Raw genomic sequence first — 21,073 nt, forward strand, 5'->3', positions numbered from 1 at the left:
ACGATTGCCAGAACGGCGCGATAATCTTATCAGAGTTTATCTCGCTATCGTATCGTATCAAGTTTCTTGTACGTTACGAGAATTCCAACCGATCAGAACGTATTTGACGGTTTCCGTGTGCATGTGCGCTAAGTGAAAATTCAGTTTGGATACCTTTAGTTTATCAGTGGTTGATGCGCGTAAAAAAGCGTGCCGATATATGATTTCCCGATAAGACGCAATTCGGGAAAGCTCTTTGTGCGAGGCTCTGACCTAAAGGTGCACGACATTCATGGTAAATACATTGTGCGAGAAGTAGAGCGTATTGCATCATATGTCATACGAACAACCGGACCGAAAGCGAGTCTGATAGATATTTATTGAAACATTATTCATATACCGCAAACATATTATTCGGATGGTGTACATTTCTCACAACCAAAGAAATCAACCAAAGAACTAATTATCCAAAAATAGACGTTCTCTCTATTTGAATGTACGATATTCTTATCTGTTACAAGCGTTTCGTTGTGGCAGATACATTTATCAATGTAATTCAGCGGACAATGTAAGCGAACGTTTGCAATATCTTTCAGGTAATTGCAACGTGTGCAAAACTGCATTTAATCTGGACATATTTTTTCAAATTAAAGATATAAGAAAGATATTTGTAGAGACTCTCATGGAATTAAGAGATCTTTAATTAAAAGTAAACAAAATAAGAATTTGAAATTTTATAATTTTTAAATTGATTTAGATGCATAAAGATGCACAATGATGATTTGATGGTTCTGCAAAATAAAAACGTGCATGATTTTAAACGATGTATGGATGGAAACCATCGAAAATAGCAATAATTAGTTAGTTATTAGCGAATTAATTGTCTATGAAGAATATTTGAAGAATATCGCGTATCTGGCAAGAAAAGACTGGACTTGATGGCGCGCATCGAGTCAATATTTGATTTGTAAGATCTACGACCGTTGTCGAACATCGTGCAGTGACGAAAGAATATTTACGAAAATGTACGGCTTATTTAAACAAGACACGTGTGTACGTAATCCTTGCGTATACATTGCGTGTTGCACACGTAGCACAAAAGGCCAGCGGAAGTCGCGAAAGTAGTTGCCTCGAATCTTCCGGCGCTGGTGGACGTGATTTTGCGTGACACGGTGTAAAGTTGAGTTTAAAATTGAAGAGTGCAATTAAATTTTTTAGACTTGGAATATTCAACAAGGTTTTTTTTAACTATCTAACAAACTTTTCCATAGTTTTATGATTTTATTTCAGGATTTAGATAAAAATTTAATCGATCCTAATTCTGTCTATGAGATGATGAACTTAAACAAAAATTTGATCTGAAATGAGAAAGGAAAAAAGACAATTGAAAGGTTTAGTACTATTTTCTGATTATTTTTTTAAATCTTTTTCTTTTTAATTCTAATTTTAAATATCAACTTAAATATTTTTTCCTGATATTAAATAACTGATATTATGCCAGGTTCTCTTATCTGAGATTTTCTGCTTATTTTACAACTGGAAAATCCTTTTCATATTTTATGCAATTTATAGTTTCTCTACAGATAACTATCATGTTCTATTTTTACATTGTACGTACGTTGTATACCTGCATCATGTTTTGCATTATCTTGAAAATGTCAACATTTAATCATCTTCCACAAAGAAAGCGAATGATGCTAATTAATTCTGATTAGCACTTCTGTGGTTCTAGCTTCAGCTAATATTAGCTAGACTGAGAACGGGAGTTTTATTATTCTCGGTCGGCGCTAATCAACGTAAGTGCAGTCGACCTTCCAGTCACTCAGTCATCTTCGATCCTCACAGGTGTATATGCAAAATATTCGGGCCGTCGCGTCGTAAGTGCACTCTATTCGTTTACACGTTCACCGCCATTCGTTTGCATTACTACGCCTCAAATCTGATTAATGATACAACGAAGTAAACTTATTTTTGTCGTATGCTTATCACAAAAAGTAGGAAGAAATGGATAAAACTTAAGTAAAGTGCTTCTTATTCCAATTGACAACTCAATGCTTGCAACAAATTTTATAAATCATGCTGTTTAAAATTTTTACTAACATCTCTCTCTCTCTCTCTCTCTCTCTCTCTCTCCTTTCTATAAAAAGAAATCGTATAAAACATAATAACCAAATGTTAAGATAATTTGATATATATACATTATTAAAACAGATAATTTATAAATATAGAAAGCCTTAATATTCTTATTGATATTCTGATACTAATAAGCTTGATTACCGTCTTTGATGTTTTGGATTAAATTCTTTTTTTTTAATTTGTGATATTCGGCATAAAATCAAGTACACATATTATATTGTGGGCCTGACGACATCCGCAATATGCCGAAGGACCTCACAGACGAGCCAGCGAGCTGGACGTACGCACAGTTTAGTTATACAAAATCGAGGGGCCGTACCGCTTATCCGACAAAAATAGATTTGTCGATAGCACGAAGAGAAATAGTATCTTCGCCAAAATATTTATATGTTCCAGAACTGCCTCGCATGTTTCATAATTTCACGTGAATCTTCGCACTTTCCACCTACGCACAGCCAATCACAATGTGTCGGGCCCTTAACAGTCCCAAAAATTAATAAAATAAATTGAATGTGATTAATTATAAAAGAAAGAATTTAAATCTATGTATCTTAATCGAGTCAACCTGAAGTTAGGATCTTTGGAATCCGTTGAAAGTCATAATTATGTTATAAAAAATTTAACTATCGGAGTTTCGTTCTTTTAACAATATCAAACGATATTAAACAATATTTAACAAAATTGTAATATCTTATTCTTTCATAATTTTAAAGTTCTTTTTATTATCTCAATTGACTATTTGTCATTAAAAAGATTAACCATATCTTCTTTTCTGTTAAATTATCCTGCGTTTGTTGTTCCATGCATTTTAAAAGAAAATCTTCGCTCTGCTGAAAATAAAATAAGAGAAATGACAACTTTAGCTCTGACAAATCCATAAATCCATAAATAAAAAAGCTGGACGGCAATCAAGCTCATAAAATCTATTTTCTCAATCTTTTAGATCTCATCTCGCATGATGCATGCAAGCTACGGTCAAGATGGGAATAAATGAAGAGTATTTTTTCGCTGACATGAGAGGGAAACTGCATGTAGCTTCCACTAATAAATTATGTTATTCACGACAAGCAGATAATAGATGAACACATATTGAGAAATCTCAATTGCAATTGTAACAAAAATAAGTACAGAAAAATTAGGCGATCATCATGAATGCGAGGCAAGCGGAATTCTGGCTGGCGATATTGTACACCAGTTCCATGGTACACTCCGTCACGTCCATCATATCGTTGGTGACTGTATGGCAGCATTGGACATGGACATTAGACAGTTGCATCGACATCGACTGCGGCTGCATATTATACGGCATTAACACGTTTCGCACTTTCATCGGTGGTGACGTGAAGCTCTGTCACTTTGCCTCGTACAGCCTCGTACCCGGCATCATAATCAGCTTGTGTCTCGGTGGTTATCACGGGTACAGGTGTTGCATACATAAGAATCTGGATGATCCTATGCGAATTAATCGCGAACAAGCGTACCATGATGACAGGTATTTACAGAATAAATTTTTAACTTATCGCCGGCTGTTTGCATAGATTAATTATTAGAAATCAGATTAATAAGATTGATCACGATAAAAGAACTTGAAGAAGAGAATTGAAGAAATCGTATCTTTAATAAGAGAAAAAAAAACAACTTTGCAAGCTTTGTAATTGCCATTTCCTTTTTTTAATAAAAATGTGAATTTTTTAAGCAAATTTTATAGACCTTTATTAATACGCTATCGGAATTAATAAAATTAATAAAAAAATAAGAAAAAAATTTAAATGATAATTAAATTTTTTCTTCAGGAACAGCTTTAACGATGAAGTCGTTGTGGTCATGAAAAAGAGAAGTACGTTTAAACAATGGATGCCCGTAGCTTTTCTCACGGCGTTGATTTGTTGTCTGTCTCTCGCTCATGTGGTTGTGATAACGGACGGCTACTACAAAACTTGCGAGCAATACAAGCGAAATCTCATTCAGCTGTTGGGCTCGGGAGGCCGTGAAGTTCAGGTACGAATAAGCGGTTTATTTATTCATTCTTCAATTCTTCCCACGATAAAATTCATTTCCGAGCACCGAAGTCGATTCACAACGGAAATGTTATAATTATACGTATGAATCAGAGTTATTTATATGTATCGCAGGCGATTCATAACAGACTGCCGTGCGGTGCAATTTTCGATTTCATGGATTACGTTCAGCCGGACACCAACAATTGGAGACGCAGCAGCGAAATCAACACGGGCATCGCACTTCAGCTCGCCATAGTCACGAGTTGGTTCAACTTCTTTGCCTGGTTCGCCGCGTGCACGATAAACATCATCATGGCGAGAAGGAGGCTGTAAAGTTTAGAAGAACAATCCTGCTCTTGCTGCTGATTGTGAGTGATACTCTCAATAAAACCAGCTTGTGCGACGAACCGTTTACATTAACGTGGCATCTTGGTGTCTGTGAAGTTTAATAAAAACAATCGCAGAGACTTCTCGTCGGGAGAAATGAGATGCAGGACACCGCGCATACGATTAACGCTCGCGTGTTAATGGTATATATTTTATTGATGCATTTTATACAGAGATAGTGTCTTCAATAATTATATGTTCTTCGTATTCTTATTATCAAAAAAAAAAAAAAAAAACAGACTCACCCGCTGCCGTGGAAAATAATCGCATTCCTCTCTCTCGTATTTTATTTAATCGCATTCTTCTCTTTATACATTTTTACACGATTTGCATTATTATGTTACATATAAATTACATTTGTGTACACATTGAAACAATATATTTTTAATCGTCCTAAGAATAAAAGTCAGCATTCTTTTAACTTAATTAACACATGAATAAACGCATCATTTCTTTATATTAATTGTTATTTTTAATACACAATAATTGTATCGTCGATGACTCACGCGTAGTGTACGTTAACAATCTCAAACTGCGTACGAGTAATGCAGGTAACATCAGGAAATAACAAAAGCTGGAAAAAAATGCTATAACGTCATTACTGCAGGCAGTGACAAAAAGTTTGAATATGAACTAGTAAAGTTAGTTCATTCGATTTTCCGTGACAGTTATTTTATTTCCTGCGTATTTATACATGGAAAAAAAACAAGAAATCTCTCTCTCTATATATATAAACCAACGATATAATAAATATAACAGCATATGAAAACTTCAAAGGAATGTATATCGTATCTACACCATTATAAAGTGCTGCAAGGATTTATGCAGTCGGATTACATCCTCTTAGGACAAAAATTAAATTACAAGTGCTTGGTGTTTCTCAGATCATCTAGAAAGTTCGTTCTGCTTTATGCACGGTGCACATCAGAATGACAGCATTTTAAGATTTGATATAATAATGAAACTCTCTTGTACGTTCAATAAATACATTCAAATCGTTCAATTCGTCGACTTCGCCGAATCAACTTTACCGAAATCCGACATCTAATCCTATTTGCATATACGTAAATCACTCTTGTTTTTCTGTTGAAGCGGTGTGAAAAATCGTGTTCAACTTCCTATGGATATATCTCACCGTTGTGTGTAGGAACTAAACTGAAACCCATTTTTCAGATACACTATCCCCCTTACACGTACAAATACAATTGACTCTGTTTATCTTATAATACTATCAGCTTTTATATACTACACGACAGCAAAGACTGCAAGCATGAATGCTACTTAATAAAGGAAGGCACCTAATCATATACGAGCTAATATCTACAAATTATATTACATTTTTGTATATATATATATATATATATATATATATATATATATGCGTGCGCATAAAAACATGTAAGTTACAAACATTTTTGTAATATTGTCACATCTTTTTACACTGAACTAGATTTTGCCCATAGGCTTGATTAGAAAGGCGCAGTATATTAGCAGTACAAAGTCAAATAATTTTACGAGTTATAAAATTTCATATTAAATCCACAAATTGTCGGAATCAGATAATTTAACGTATATACAGATTCAATACTGCGTGTGTGTAGAAATAAATATCAAGGAGGATCCTTTTACTAGTACACTATGTTACTACGTACTAGTATCACTTCTACTGCTTGTATACATTGTTTAACGGTCTCGATTATGGTGAGCGCAGAAATCACGCTGTTTATTTTGAATAGTTGATACGAATAGCAAGTCGTTTATGCTTTACCGTATCATACAAGCAATTAGAAAGAGGCGTATGTAGTCATCTTATACAATAATCTACGTATTAATCGAGACTGTTAAACGGCAAGTCAGTCTTACACGATAAGGCTAATTCTTTTAAGCAAACTTGCTTATTTTTCCATCGAGATACCAAAGTTCCATCGAGACGCAAAAAGTTTTGATGCGGTCATGATAAATGTTAATTACAAATCATTTTTGTGCTACTACCTGCGCCTTTGTAACATCGAATTTTGTAAACTATGCATTATGTTAATTTGTATGAGGAAAACTCGGTTGTACGATCTCTCGGACTTGAGAAATCGCGATAAAAATTTCTTTATTTTTACCGGTGCTAAGTTTTGCGACAAATTGCAGTTTATAGATATACATACGTACAGTTTAGACAACTTTCTTAGAAAAATTGCTTTGTAAGAACTAGTAGATTGTACTAGTAGAAATCTACAAATGTTTAAAGTACAAACGTAGTGAAAAGACTTAGCTGCAAAAATAGATGCACGAGCTTCCTCTATCTACTATTTATTATTTTTGGTATCGAGCTGCCAAGTTCCACAACCTGGTTTCGTGTTAAAACATGTTGGAAAGTATCTTCCCCTCACACTTCTCACAAAAAATCAACGTTTTCCTTTACTGTAATGTCTTTTTTCAGTTAATTTCTTATCGCTATCTGTCTTGTCTGTGTAAATGTTCTAAAAATGCAAAAGTAATTAAAAAGTGGTAGTATATGAATTAATACTTTCCGACTTTAATGTAAATCGCATTTATACGATCCACCACGCACACATTTTGTGAATTAGGCATGTACACGTACAAATATTATTTTCTCATGCTCTATGCCTCCTGATATAAACGAATGCAGCTAATTGCTGCTATCACATCACATTATCGACGTTTGTGAAAAAATATACAAGTATTTGAAACTGTACAACAGCATCCTCCCTCCCCCTTTAAATGTACATTTTTATTTTCCAATTTAGCATTTAAATAAAAAATAGGTGTATTAATATATTTTTACATAACTTTGCTAATTCAGAAAAAAAGTTACATTTATAAAGCAACAACAAACTAATTGTAAATATTGTAAATTAAGATAATTAATGTCAAGATAATTATGAAAGCATTTTAAATAATGTAAAATATTATCTTTTATATTATCTTTTATGAAAACTTCTTAGATAACTTCTTTATCTCGTATTTTTTCACAAACGCATGTATCGAAAACGGATAATGTAAAATAGATATAATTTTAGTCACTGGGAATTTCACCCTGCCGTCAAATTCGCGCTTTCGAAATTGAAAGGTAAATTGCCTTTGTTTTCCATGTGTGTGTGTGTGTGTGTATATATATATATATATATATACACACACACACATATACATATATACACACATACATATACAACCTGCATATCAACCGATTTTCTAATTGCAAATACTACTTTGTCTTTATATACTGGGATTAATATCTCGTTAGCTGTTTGCATCCATATGATACATACAAAACAACTCTCTGACCAATCGGAAAAACCGTACGAGTATAGAACCAGGTAATCAGTATCCTTACAATATGCACAACGTATTGATCAATCACCTACGTATCATATATTAATCTTCTGCCTGCTCCCACATTCCTAATAAATGATCTTGTATCAACTAGCTCCTAGCGAAAATCGCCTCATTTCAGGTGAACGGATTACTTCGCCTCTTCAACGATCCAAATCGCTTTTCCGACGCTTCGCGGATCACCTCGAAGGGAGCCACCTTCGTTCGTCCCGCTTGCCTCTCTTCGTTCTCGTCGCTGGGAAAGTCCTCGAAGCTCATGTTACTGAAGCCCGCGGTCGCGGCCGTATTTTTTTTGCCTTTAGGCGTTTTCTTGTGACTTACCGACTTAGTTTTGTAAGACGTCTTGTGAGCCGACAACACGTTGACAATGTCGCCGTGATTCTCATTGATCAAGTGATACTTGGACTTGTCCGCTTTCGACTTGTCCTTCTTATTGTGCTTCGGCGTGTCGTCGTCCGCGACCACTAGCGGCTCCGGTGACATGGGCGATATCATGTCAGACGTGATGTCCACCTTAGAGACGCTGTTGATCGCCTGCACGGTGATCCTGGCGGTGTGCGTGGTCGGCTGAATCGTGTAGGTGGGCGGTGGTGGCTGCGACTGTGACGGTGGCGTGGGTGTCAGGTGAACGACGGTGTTTTTCGGTGATTGTATAACGCTAATGGGCAACGTCGTCGTTAGCGCGACGTTGTCTACGTAACTCGGCGACTGCGACAGTGACAGAGACGTGGGACGTTGCTGGGGCTCGTTGATCTTCAGCGACGCGAATTCCTCAAACGGGATGGATCCGAAAAGGTCCTTAGAGGGCGCCTGGCTGACCGCCGGCTCGGAGTTCACCGTTACCATGCCGTATTTCGACGTGGATGCAACTGTATTCGGGTGACTAGCGCAATAATTATCTGGTAGTGGATTGTGAGACGGCAACGAGATGCAATTAGCGTAATCGATATACGTGGACGAGCCTGCCGGGCTCAGAATCGTCGACATGGGCTGATTGGATGCATCGATGTTCACGTAATTCGACTGAACGTTGTTGAACGGATTGGTGAACCCGCTGGGACTGAATGGAGAGGAACCAAAGAGATCCTTCTCCTCGTTCTCCTGCTCGGCGATGCTGACGTGAGGACTACCCTTGACAGGTGATGCCTGAACGTTCGGTTGATGAAACGACGGTGGCTCTTCGTAAATAGTTCTGCTATTTACGGTGCTAATACTCTTGGGATATTTGCAGGGCTTGGACGGCGGTGGTGGTGGTGCTGCCACTTTGTTTTCCACGACATCGGCGAACACTTCCGCTGGTATGGGCGAGCTGGAGATCGGCGTGACCAGATTCGAATTGTGAGGCGAGTTCTTCGCGCTGCCGGGATCCGCGTTCTTGGTCTCGCTCTCGCGACTGTCACTGCTCTTCCTGGAGCTGCTGGATCTGGGGAAAGGTGCCAGAGCGAACACGTCGTCCTCGACTTTCCAGATCCCATTGTTCAGTGACTTCGATTTCTCGTTATCGTCGGACGAGCTGTCGCCGTTGTTGAATAGCAATGGCTTTGAGCCATACTGATGCCGTACGAAGGGATCGCCGTGTGACTGTTCTGGTTTGGACTCGGGATCCAACTCGTCGTCTAGCAGCAGCGGTTTCTCGCCGTATTGATGGCCGACAATCGGATCTGCGTCGATCACCGGCAACTGCTGCTCCTGCTGTCGATAGTGATGCTTCCTCGGCCTCTTCAATCTGTAATCATCCTCGTGTGTCGCCACGGATTCGCATTCCGCATGGTACGCGGAACTCCCGCACGTACGCACGCTCTCCGAGATGGTCTCGTCGTGCTTACCGCGCTTACCTCCATCGTCATCGTCATCATCATTTTCCTGATCGTTGCCCTCCTCGTCGTTCATCGCACGCAGATCGCTGGCCGAGCCGATCGAGTCGTCCGACTCGTAATCCACGTTCGTCGCATTATTCGCGTTATCCGTGTTCTCGTGCGCCACTCTTCGCCTGCGGCTCAACACGTTCTTCACGCGTCGCCTCTTCGTCTTCTTCGCGCGCTCCTTGGCCTCCTTCGCGCCCTTGTCACTGTCGCTGGACACCTCGTCAGCGTTGAACGCCAGTTTCTCATACTTGGAACGATCCTCCGCTGGCGCGCGAACGAACGGCGGCGAGACTGGACTCGATTCCGTGATCAAGGACGCTTCGTCGTCCACGCCGCCGCCGCTACCACTGCGCTCGACTACCCCGGGATTCCACTGCGTTAGAGGCGCTCTCGCTCTACCATTCGTCGATTTTCCTGCAAAACAGAGTATTATATATATTAATATGATTATCAACCGATTATTTACACGTGTAGACGTTTCTTATACTGGTAAAGTATTTTCTACTTTAAGATTTCCAAAGCAGTAGAAACCTCTGTTAGAACTAAGCTCATGTCGTACTTACCTACATTACTTTCTTACTTTAAAACTTCTGACCTTGTCAGAGAAAGATAATTTTTGATAATTATTTTGCAACGAGCCTTGCGGCTAACAACTTTCTTACGCTAGAGCACACATACAGAGTACTCCAAATCTATGATAATAAAATTTATATATTATGTAAAAATCTATTATTTCTAGGAATAATATATATTTAATATTTAAAATGTTTTTCCTAAAAGAGAGAATGTACTGTGAATATAACAGAAAATTTTTCATCGTTTTAGAAGATCTCTGTATATATTTAAAAATCATATAAGTATCATAAATCCCCATATTAATTCAACAGAACAGAGACTATCATATATTTAAATTGATCGATATAAAAAATATTTTCACGATACAATTACTAATCATTGCTTCAGGTTTTACACAATTTGCTAATGTTACACGTATAAAATCTTTTAAACATATTATATAAATATCAATATATTTGTATCACTTGCTTTTAATAATTATAGATTAAATCAATTATTTACAAGCCTAATAATGCTTATAAATATACTGACCCAATATAAATACTATAAATACAACCGACCCAATATAAAAAGTATAGAGTTATATTCCTGCAAAAGAGAAAGGCCCAGAAGAAAGGAAATGTCTGATTAGGTCTGCTGCAGATAGTGCACTTTGCTGAGTGTGATGTGCTATAATTATTTGCAGTCTTACTGTAATGGACTTTGGAAGAAATAATGTTAGACCGTCGATGAAAAGAAAATAATACAACAGACGTATGCTAGTGTAAGCTATTGTTAGTACCGTCACCAATAGGTCTGGAACAGTCCTAATCAGATTCAGGGGGTTAAGGAAAAATGTCAAAAACGCAGTAATGCTCTGAGTGCACCTGAGTAAGCAGCTGTTTTCGCTTCAACAGCTAATGCGATAGAATACACGCGATAGAATATCTTTTATCAGTTACATGTGTGTGTTCATTTGAATTAGATTATTTATCGACGTAATTCACATCTTAAAGTAACAGAGTATTGCTGCGTTTTATACCAGTAGCATTCAGAAAAAACAAATACTCCGTATGCTAATTTACATTTTTATTGCTGCAACATTATTTGTCTTAATACAGCGAGAGAAAGATACTGTCCGAAATATTTGTCAGCCCCCTATAGTGCTCTTAATTCGCAAAACGATTTCTCTTTTTCTTTCTTTGTCATACAACTTTCGCTACAGAGATCACAAGAAGATGCATGCTTACGTTCAGTGGTGACAGGTAGATAATAAGTTTCTTTTTTTTTTCAGGATTATATTCGCAATTCAACTCGCTGCGTCTGCGAGATAGCGTGCGTATTATCAGAGACACCATGGGAGGCAAACAAAGCAGGACAAGACGAAAAAAATTCCACAAACAAACGGTAAAAATCCGTTCAGAATGAAAGAAGTGCCTCCCAAACTCATTAGGTTGTTCCAGACATTGGACAGATAGGTGTAAATTTTTGGAAATTCTACTTTCACAGAGAAACAAGCACATTTATTCTCATTGTCTTCGCCTTACTGTACCCTGAAGGATTTGTATGATATATGTATATACTTACACGCTCAGGGAAGAATTAACAAACCGGCGGCGGTTCTGGTAATACTACTCGTGCCAGTGTGAAAAAGGAAGAGATTGTCTATATTCGCTTCATATTGAACTGCACGAGTTTAATTTCAACTATAAGTTTTCGAAAGCTAATTTGCGCGTGTCGTTTATAGCTAAATTGTTACTTTGCAATATAGCGAGAAATATCATTAAAAGGAATGACGATTCTAATAAGTATATCTCGATATATCGTGATATATCGATTAATTGATTGCCTATAGCATTTATTGCATCGTAAGATATGTCGTCTGATACGATTAGTAACGCATTCGTGAATGACCAACATATAAGACAAATATACAAAAGTACAAATAGCACATAATAGATGGTAATCTTTACATTTTTATATAAGGTAAGTGATGTAATTTAGCGAAATACTATTTTCTCATTACTTCTACGTTACAAATATAGATTGCAAAATACCGAATTACATCATCTTATCTTTAAGAGTCGATACGAGTCAAACAAATATAGGGAAATGTTAATTATACCAAAGAGAAACCCAAATTAGTCAATGCCCTAAAAGCAACAGCTAAAAGAGAGAGAGAGAGAGAGAGAGAGAGAGAAGGAAGAAACGTAAAGGAAAGAAGAAATGAAATAAGTGCTGTGAACAAAATGAGGACGAAGAGGAAGAAGAGCGAGAAAAGAAACAAAATTGTTAAATATTATTTGCCAGTCACTGTAGTATTACCACCGCGTGAGCAGATACAATCTTATGATTTTTATATAATTACTTTTATGTACGTGTGTGTGTGTGTGTGTGTGTGTGTGGTGTGTGTGTGTGTGTGTGTGTGTATATTCACGTACGTTCACGCATTGCGCACAGAATCATCATTTTGTGGGAAGAAAAGGTTTATGGTATCACTAGCCATCTATTATTTTCCGCTTAATTACATAATAAATCAAAGTTACAAATAAATCGTCGTTGATGATGCGTCTTAAAAGAAAGAGCAGCTATTCAGTTCCATTGAAAATATATTACTTGCTGTATTGCATTAATCACATTGCATAATCTTCTTAAAATACTTAAAACCTATTCTTCTCCCACATTTTCATATGCTATATAATACAATTATTATAACACACAATACGCTTGCACGTATATATGTATATATATGTGTGTGTGTATGAGTAGGACAAAATAGTGTACCTAAACTTTGTATATCACATAATATATAACATAATTTTTTCACATGTTGCGTGATGTATGTATATATATATATATATAATATTTTTAATTTGTTCCTTTCTTTTATCGACACACCAACTATACTTCGTACGGAAAAGTACACTAAAAATAAAAGCTAATCCCGCTTTGTGCACTACATACCATAGGAACATCTATCATAAAATCGAAGACGAAATTTCTTATCGTACATGTTCATATTTTCATATCTTCAACAATGTTTTATAATTACACTTGCTATAACATAATCAATATGTATCGTACTTCAAGTCTAATATTCGATGTGTTATTCTTACGCTATAATTTGCTATATTTGAGGTAAGTAGAAGTTAATATGTGATTCACTGGTAATGCTTTACCATCTCTATTTGCGTAATTGAGCATAACTGAGCAGATCTTCGTCACGATCTTTTTTGCAAATACTCTTGCTGGTGTATAAAGTAAATAAAGTACTTCAATTATCTCTCTATTATAACACTCATGGCAGTAACAAAACATTTTAAAACAGTTATCAGTGTATTTATATAAACAAGAAATATTCCATGAAAGCATTATTTTAATAAACAGATTCCGAGGATTAACACAATAATAATTTAAATAAAAGCTATATAAATATTTTGTGCAAACGATATTATGAGATAATGAAATACAGATCATCTGTATTAAATACAGATCTATCTGTATTTAATTTACTTTTGAAAAAATAATTTTGAATGCACTATTATTCAGATTCATTTTGTGCAGAAATAAGAATTTGTCCACAAATCGTACTCTATCCATTGTCTATCAATATTTAACAAACATGATTTGTCCAAAAAGCGCGAAATAGTTTTGAAATTCATTATTAGCTAAAGCTATATTATTGTTGTTCAATATACATTGAAGCTTTACAATTTTATCCCGTATCCACATCTTTGGCAAATTAAGTGATAATAGAAATTCATAGTTTATTTATTTATACATATACCATTTCAAAATAAATCATCTTTCCTTAATAAATTTAATAAGGTAATTTAACAATGTTATCGATATTATCACTAGTAATTTATTATTATATCACAAATCAAGTTTTATATTTATTCAATTGAAAGGGAAAATTGTTATTTTTGTTATTATCTTGACACATTACTCTTCTCTCTCCTCTCATTATGATATTTAATTTTGTTTATTAATAAAAATTAAGATTTATGTACATGGAACTACACAAAAATATGTGCTGATTTTTATTATATATCTAGTGTCTGGGATCCATAAAAAAAGCGTCATGTATAAATATGCACTGATATTAATAGATAATTCAATGATCATCCCAATTTGAACACGAAAATCCAAATTTATTCCATCCAAATTTAATATAAATGAAAGAAGATAAAGAAGAAAACGTTATTTCTTTTTGAAATAAACTTTGTTTAGTTTTAAATAAAGCATTCCTTTTGTTTATATTATTAATCTGTATCTTTATACGTATTATTATGAGTCAAGACTCTTTTAAGCTGTGATAAATTTTTAAAATGACAATTGCATGAAGGTAAATTAAAAAAGCAAGTATTTTATAATTAAAACTAACTACGTCCACTTAAATGTGTTATTAAAGAAGGTGTAAAAACATAAACAGAAATGTGATGTTCCAAATCCACAATTATGACATATCCAACACTTCCAAGAATATTTCCGGACTTATCCTACGTGTAAAGCTAAAAGTAACATATAATTCTGGAGACAGTCTAAGTTGTATACCAAAGATAATCCATTTTTTGTAAAGCTATTTAACACATTTAGCGACGAGCTAAATTAAATAACGATAAAAATCTCAACGATTAAATTACCTACATCAATCGACAGAGTAACTGATCTTTACAATTCTGTATATTTAATGATACACGCAAAACTACGATAAACAAATTTGTTTCCTACAGTTGTGAATGTGCAGTCAAAACTTATTACTTTGCAAAACGCACTGTTCAACAAGTTAAATACTGAATTTGCCAAATTTCTATGGTATACACAGCTGAGACCCCTCGGAAACGAAAGACAATGGTTATGACTACAGAAATCTCATGTAGCAATGATCTGGCAAAAGTAAGAAACTAAGTATTAAGACAGCGAACGCACGAGTGATTTTAAATCAAGTCCAGATTAATAGATTAATGTAAGAGCAGTAGAAGAGAGAGAGAGAGAGAGAGAGAGATAGTGAAGAACAGTCTAAGAAGGATTTTTTATGCATTACCTCCAGCAATAGCAGCAGTCTTTGATCCAATCTTATTCTTCTTCCCTGCTAAAAAAAAAATTAAACATTAATAGATACTTTAATCTTGCTATAATTTTCACCTGTATCCAAAGTGATTTTCGATTATGCGGAATCTTATTTTATTAAAGCGACGCTTACTTGGCAGACTGAAGGGTGCGGATTCAAAGGGATCTTCTGGTAGCTCGGTGTACGTCATGACAAGACTCTCGCGACTCTTCACTCCACTGATACTGGTATTGCTTCCCCTTCTTATTTTGTCAAATTCAGCACCAAAGATATGATCTTCCGTTAACTGATTAAACGGCTGTACATCTTCGAACGGATTCCACGCAGCTACATCTGCGCTCATCGATCTCCCTTCTGATCCCATTAGGCTCGAGAGTTCGCCCTGATAAGAATGTACGCAAGTTTTTTAGCTACACATTTTTTTCCGAAAAGGATCAACATCCTAGATGTTTGAGATCGTAGAGGAGTATCATTAATGATAGTGCAGTGCATAAAATAAAAATATACAATCACGAAACATATAAAGAATTAAATTGGAAGTATGTAAAAACAGAACGAAATCGCATATTTGTTATAATTTACGCGATATTTTTACATAAAAACATTTATTATTCCGCTCGCGTCATAAGTCAGTTTTAACGTCTATCAGAAATTTCCGGTTTTCTTGTGTAACATTAAATATGATTATAACACGAAATTATGATAGAGAGAAATTAAAATAATATAAAATATAATACGTATCTCGAAATCAATGGCTTTTAACAAAAATAAAAATAAAATTGTGCGCTTCATTACTTACAACACGTACATGCGAGGCACTAGTTGCTATACAAGGCCTTATATCACTTGGGAGTTCTGGGGGCGTAGTGGTATCGTCAGAACGCGGCTTCACCGAAGCCTCGTATGGCGCTAAGAATTGAGTGGTCTCAGTTGCGAACGCTCTGTAAACATCGAAATGGCTACTGTAATACAAACAATAATCTTGACGAAACAAGACAACATTCAAATCCCACGATCTCTCTCAAAACTTTCCTATTCTTCGGGCAATTCGTAGTTAAAAGACTCACGGAGCATTTTAGAAAAACGCTGCAAAAGCTGCGATGCAAACAATAAAACGGACTTACTTGTTAAAAGCACTCGTGTCGCTGACGTTCCTCCTGTGTCGCGAGGATGACAATGTCGGACTGTCAGGTGGAGATATGCTCGAGCTTATATTCTGGCTCAAGCTCTCCGTTTTGTTGACCGGTTTCGGTAAAGCTGGCGGCGTTACCGTCGATGAAGTCACTTTGTTAGGCCCTGTTGTCGGAATGGATAACTTCGATGGCAATGAAGTAACCGGTGGGTACTTGGATGACGATGGGTAACTAGGATTCGATAGTTTCGGGAGAATTTTCCCAGGTTTAGGAGCAACAGGGGGCGGTATCTTGGTAGGCGGCGGCATCACCCTCGCGTCGTCTTTAAACGGATCTGGATATCCTGTAAAAATAATCGCACGGAAATCAGTCGATTATTTTTACATTTATTTTGTGGACATTTATTTAACCACGCTTAAATAATTGTCTCGTTTACCTGACGATGGGAATAGAGCCTCCAAAGTCTTCTCGGTCACGTTCGTCGTTGTCCTCGCGTCGTGCTGCCTCGAGTCGAAATAAAAAGCACTCTTATCCTGAACGGTGACGGGTGACTGTTGAGTTAGAGGGGAGTGACTGATCATCGGACTCTGCGACTGATTATACTGCGACGGTTGTCCTGGCGACTGGCCGAAAGGGACATTTTGATTGGGAGTACAAACGTGCGGCGATACCTGGCGATGACGAGATATAATCAAGTTATAACAATAATATTAAATTATTTTAATAATGGCGTAATTAGTTAGGCTTTTGCTAGAAATATCTAAAACCTTCCCCTTAATAAAATTCAATCAAGCTGTATATTTATTATAAATATGTAAGAGCAGTTTGTTTGTCTTACTTGAACGTAAGTCAGAGAATTTCCCGGCGTATTTTGCGATTGGCTTCCCTGGCCTGATATCTGTCCCACGATCTGGCCACTCAAGCTGATGGGTCCTGTACTGACCGCTTGCCCTTTCGGTCTTTGTCGCGGCGTCACGGACGTGCCCTCGACCGTTGTCGTTATAGATATAGGCTTTGGAGTTTTCACGGACGACGATCTTTTAATGCTCTCGGATTCCATGGGCGGACACGGTAACGATTCTATCGTTGGCGTTGGGACTTTCTGCAAAGTCGAATAAAACCGCCCGAAAATCGATGTTGTTAAACAAAACGTTTCGGATTTGTCGGAGTTCCTTTCAGTGTTTGTCATATTTACGTACATGCAAATTTTGTACGGGACACTCCTTTCCTTGAACTTGGAAAGCAATTACGGAAACTTGATAAATGTCAGGGCGTAGATCGGGATCCGGCTCGAGCATGTATCGAATTAAACAGTGCAGAGCTTTGCTATATCTATAACATAAAGTTTTAAAGCATTTCTCTGATTCAAAGAAAAATGACGCGCGTAATATTACAAATTCGAAGTTTCCAGTGCGTTTTATTCGTTAAATTGCTTATATATATATGACCTAAAGAATTCAGTTATGTGCATACCTTGAATTATCCGGTATAGTAAAATTTCCAGATTGTATGGCGAGCGTACTCTCGCCAAACGGTAGCGTAAAATAGCAAAGTTTATACAGCAAGCATCCTAAAGCCTGAAAAAACAAGAACTCTGTGTAAAGATAATTGCGAAGCCGACAAAACTCATTTTCTAATTTCGAATTAATTTATGTCACAACTACACACACACACACACACACACGTATGTTTAAACATATATAGTACCCATATGTCCGCTTTCGTTGTAATAGGTTTTCCACAGTACATGTCGACCATCTCAGGTGCTCTGTAGCTTACAGTAGTATACTTCTTGATTTCTTCCTCGACTACCGCAGCACCGTGGATGCTGGGATTCAGAATTTTTCCCGTCGCCGATCCAAAGTCACACAAAACGTAGTGTCCACTGTCAGCGAGCAGTATATTTTCGACCTGTCGCAACATAATCGAACGCAAATCAATCTATGTACGTCCGCGTCTACACGCCCACCATAGTGTTACATAACAGCTATTAAATAGTTCACCTTGAGATCTCTATGAATTATGGGAGTCTGACAGTGATGCAACCGTGATACAGCCTCGCAAACGTCACAAAAAATTTGTAGAACTTCCGACTCACTGAAACCTGTTTGCAACCTGCGAGAAAAAAAGGACGTCGCTAATGTATCTCATAAAATTTAATACTCTCAGATCCAATACAATTCCCTAGGTAAGTATAAGTACAGCAGTATCATGCAATCGTACACACGTACAAGGCACAAGTGCAGATATCATGTGAGTACGTTGTCAGATGTCATGCGTAACTTGGAAATATTATCGTTAAGAGCAGTCTGTGCTTACGACAGGATTAATCCTAACCTGGTATTCATCATTTGGAGAACTTGAGATTTACAATAAGGCATTAAAAGTAGAAGTTCGTGTACTCCTCCTCCAGTGTGAGTTATATTACTATCTACATATCCTATGATATTTTTGTGACCACTCAGGTTGCTCTGCGAACAGAAACGTCCAAAATAAGTATCGCACATTTTTATATCCGATAGAGAAAAAGTTTATGTTATGTATCGTGTTACTCATTACTCACAGCAATTTGTATCTCCCTTTTGCACACATTGAGATCATGTTCATTGTTGACGTACATGCGTTTAAGTGCATACCGTCCACCTGAGGCCTTGACCAAAAATACAATCGCGAACCCACCTGTAAAACAATAATTCTATCAAATTACTGTTTTACTTTAACGTTATGGCAATTCATGAAATATACGCGAGGTATATCAGTTACATAATCATACTGACAGAATTTTCAACTGTATTGTAACAATCGAATTACAGAGCGAAACGCACTGTACGTCGTAATTTGATGCAGATATAATTACAATAAACGTCAATCGTCCGCGCAAATAAAGTAAGTGATAAAAGATATAATACATTTCAACATTCACGTTTTATCTCAAGGTACATGTGCTGATTGGCCAATCAATTTCTCTCCACCAGCTTTGACGCTTAACAACGAGAGCACCACAATGTTACTTTAATACCCAGTAATAACACGAATTATTTCCAAGAAGCTCGGAATAAACTCTCGCAAAACGTGTAACTGTCACAGGTAAATCAGCTGTTCCCTTGGAAACGACAACGCTATTTTTTTCTTGCGATTACTTATGCGCGTTAGCTCCGCAAAGTATAATAATATTCCACGAGCAAAATTCCCAAGAGCTAATGAGCCTAATAACGCTCGGCAGTTCCGTTCCGGATGTGGACGAAATCCTACCGCTATCGCTTATCGGTGCCGCGAGTTCCGCGTACTTACGTATCGAGTGATCGGCACGAGGATGATTGGGATATCCCCGATCCGGGGGGAGGAGCGACGATAATTCCGCGCGCGAGAAACGCGATTCGAACGAGAAGGGAAAAAAAGCGGGACGGCGCCACCAGGTGGGGGCGGGAGGGTCGTCGCGCGCGTTTGGTAAGGTTGGGATGGAAATGGCACAGAAATGGAGCGGAGTTGAACCGCACGTTCCAAATAGGGCTTAAATGAAGTTCCGCTTGGAACGCCGTGGCGATCGAAACGACGCAGATCCTCCGAAGAGAGGGAGAGAGAGAAAGAGAGAGAGAGACAGACAGACAGAACTGCATTACCTTCCGCCAAGACCTCCTCGACGGTGACCGTGTGACGGCCCACGACGAACACCTTCCCCAGGTAGCTGTTGGGCTCCTTTGACGTGTTGTCGATCTTCGAGAATAGCTTCTTCATGTTGGCGCGCTGCCTCGTCGTCGTCGCCGTCGTCGATTTGACATAAGGCCGCGCTCCCCGCGCTCCGCTGCGGCTGCTCGGAGATCTCGCCGATCACCGCCCCCGGAACGGTACGATACGGCACGGCACGGCAGCGGCAGCGATAGCGATCTGGCGCGGCGCTCTCTCGCGCAACTCGGCCTCTCCTCCTCCTCCTCCTCCTTCTGCTGCTGCTGCTACTTCTGCTTCCACGAGGAGAACTAGGACTGGTTCTCGATGAATGCGTCGCGCGGCAACGCGTCTCGGCGCGTTAAATCGAGCCCGGCACTCTCAACCGAAGGAGATCGCCACGGTGGTGATCATGATAACAGTCGTCTACGTATCATGCATTACTCCGCACCTCCGCTCTTCAGCCAGTCGACATATTCAGGCCGTAGCCGACTGCGCAGTCGCGCCTCTGCAACGGCGACGTCGGAAACATATGTGCACGACTTCCGGCCGAATGTCAAACTGTCCATTGGTAACTAAATGGTTGAATACTTGGTCGTTGGCGGTACCGCTTTTCGTCGTTTTGCGCATGCGTGATGCAGCGGTGCACGCGTCGCACGGGTGTGCGCGTGCGTGTGACGTTAGGGCGAACACCCATGACGGACTTCTCGCGCTGATATTTTATATATTTTCTATAAATTAGATAATATTCTGTAATTATATTTTTTTAATTCTGTAAATATTTAAATAAATTTTAAAAGAAGAGAAATAAGCGCTTGTTCTTGTTTGATTATTTTACTGAAAAAGACGTGCGAAGAAAAGTGACTGCTAGTAACTGGGTTTAAACTACTACATATACCAAACTTGTCTCATTGGTCGCTACCAAAAACATGGCGA

General features: G+C 37.7%; 2 protein-coding genes across 8 annotated transcripts; one reads left to right on the forward strand and one right to left on the reverse strand.

Moving 5' to 3' along the window:
• The first annotated feature begins 11 nt into the window (after window positions 1-11).
• Window positions 12-4,738, forward strand: LOC105278112. Of its 5 annotated transcripts, none has more exons than XM_011336949.3 (5): window positions 12-1,370; window positions 1,712-1,856; window positions 3,059-3,607; window positions 3,909-4,113; window positions 4,248-4,738. In XM_011336949.3, exons 3-5 carry the CDS (start codon window positions 3,264-3,266, stop codon window positions 4,446-4,448), a joined length of 750 nt encoding a protein of 249 aa, XP_011335251.1. In that variant the 5' UTR covers window positions 12-1,370; window positions 1,712-1,856; window positions 3,059-3,263; the 3' UTR covers window positions 4,449-4,738. The 5 variants fall into 5 exon arrangements, with proteins under 5 accessions (XP_011335251.1, XP_011335252.1, XP_011335253.1 ...); XM_011336950.3 differs by having other exon boundaries at window positions 12-274; window positions 1,270-1,856; XM_011336951.3 differs by having other exon boundaries at window positions 12-274.
• On the reverse strand, window positions 4,640-20,734 carry LOC105278111 (AP2-associated protein kinase 1). Of its 3 annotated transcripts, none has more exons than XM_011336945.3 (14): window positions 20,095-20,734; window positions 19,038-19,153; window positions 18,812-18,945; window positions 18,478-18,589; window positions 18,182-18,385; window positions 17,948-18,051; window positions 17,674-17,806; window positions 17,313-17,576; window positions 16,911-17,145; window positions 16,466-16,817; window positions 16,141-16,282; window positions 15,474-15,723; window positions 15,315-15,359; window positions 4,640-10,126 (listed from the first exon to the last, which is right to left on the reverse strand). In XM_011336945.3, the coding sequence occupies exons 1-14, from the start codon at window positions 20,207-20,209 to the stop codon at window positions 7,965-7,967; spliced, it is 4,368 nt and encodes a 1,455-aa protein (XP_011335247.1). In that variant the 5' UTR covers window positions 20,210-20,734; the 3' UTR covers window positions 4,640-7,964. The 3 variants fall into 3 exon arrangements, with proteins under 3 accessions (XP_011335247.1, XP_011335246.1, XP_011335248.1); XM_011336944.3 differs by having other exon boundaries at window positions 15,315-15,362; window positions 20,095-20,733; XM_011336946.3 differs by having other exon boundaries at window positions 7,965-10,126; window positions 15,315-15,362; window positions 16,150-16,282; window positions 20,095-20,730.
• Window positions 20,735-21,073: the final 339 nt, after the last annotated feature.

Source organism: Ooceraea biroi, chromosome 3 (assembly GCF_003672135.1).
Source record: "Ooceraea biroi isolate clonal line C1 chromosome 3, Obir_v5.4, whole genome shotgun sequence".
NCBI classification, from domain to species: domain Eukaryota; kingdom Metazoa; phylum Arthropoda; class Insecta; order Hymenoptera; family Formicidae; genus Ooceraea; species Ooceraea biroi.

Bases quoted from the DNA above. Each gene is read 5' to 3' on its own strand.
- LOC105278112 (XM_011336949.3), top strand. From the start codon at position 3,264: ATGAATGCGAGGCAAGCGGAATTCTGGCTGGCGATATTGTACACCAGT. The intron at 3,608-3,908 runs GTATTTACAGAA...TTTTTTCTTCAG, and splicing joins CAAGCGTACCATGATGACAG to GAACAGCTTTAACGATGAAG. The intron at 4,114-4,247 runs GTACGAATAAGC...TATGTATCGCAG, and splicing joins CGGGAGGCCGTGAAGTTCAG to GCGATTCATAACAGACTGCC.
- LOC105278111 (XM_011336944.3), bottom strand. From the start codon at position 20,209: ATGAAGAAGCTATTCTCGAAGATCGACAACACGTCAAAGGAGCCCAAC. The intron at 19,154-20,094 runs GTAATGCAGTTC...ATTGTTTTACAG, and splicing joins CGAGGAGGTCTTGGCGGAAG to GTGGGTTCGCGATTGTATTT. The intron at 18,052-18,181 runs GTACTATATATG...TTGTTTTTTCAG, and splicing joins CAACGAAAGCGGACATATGG to GCTTTAGGATGCTTGCTGTA.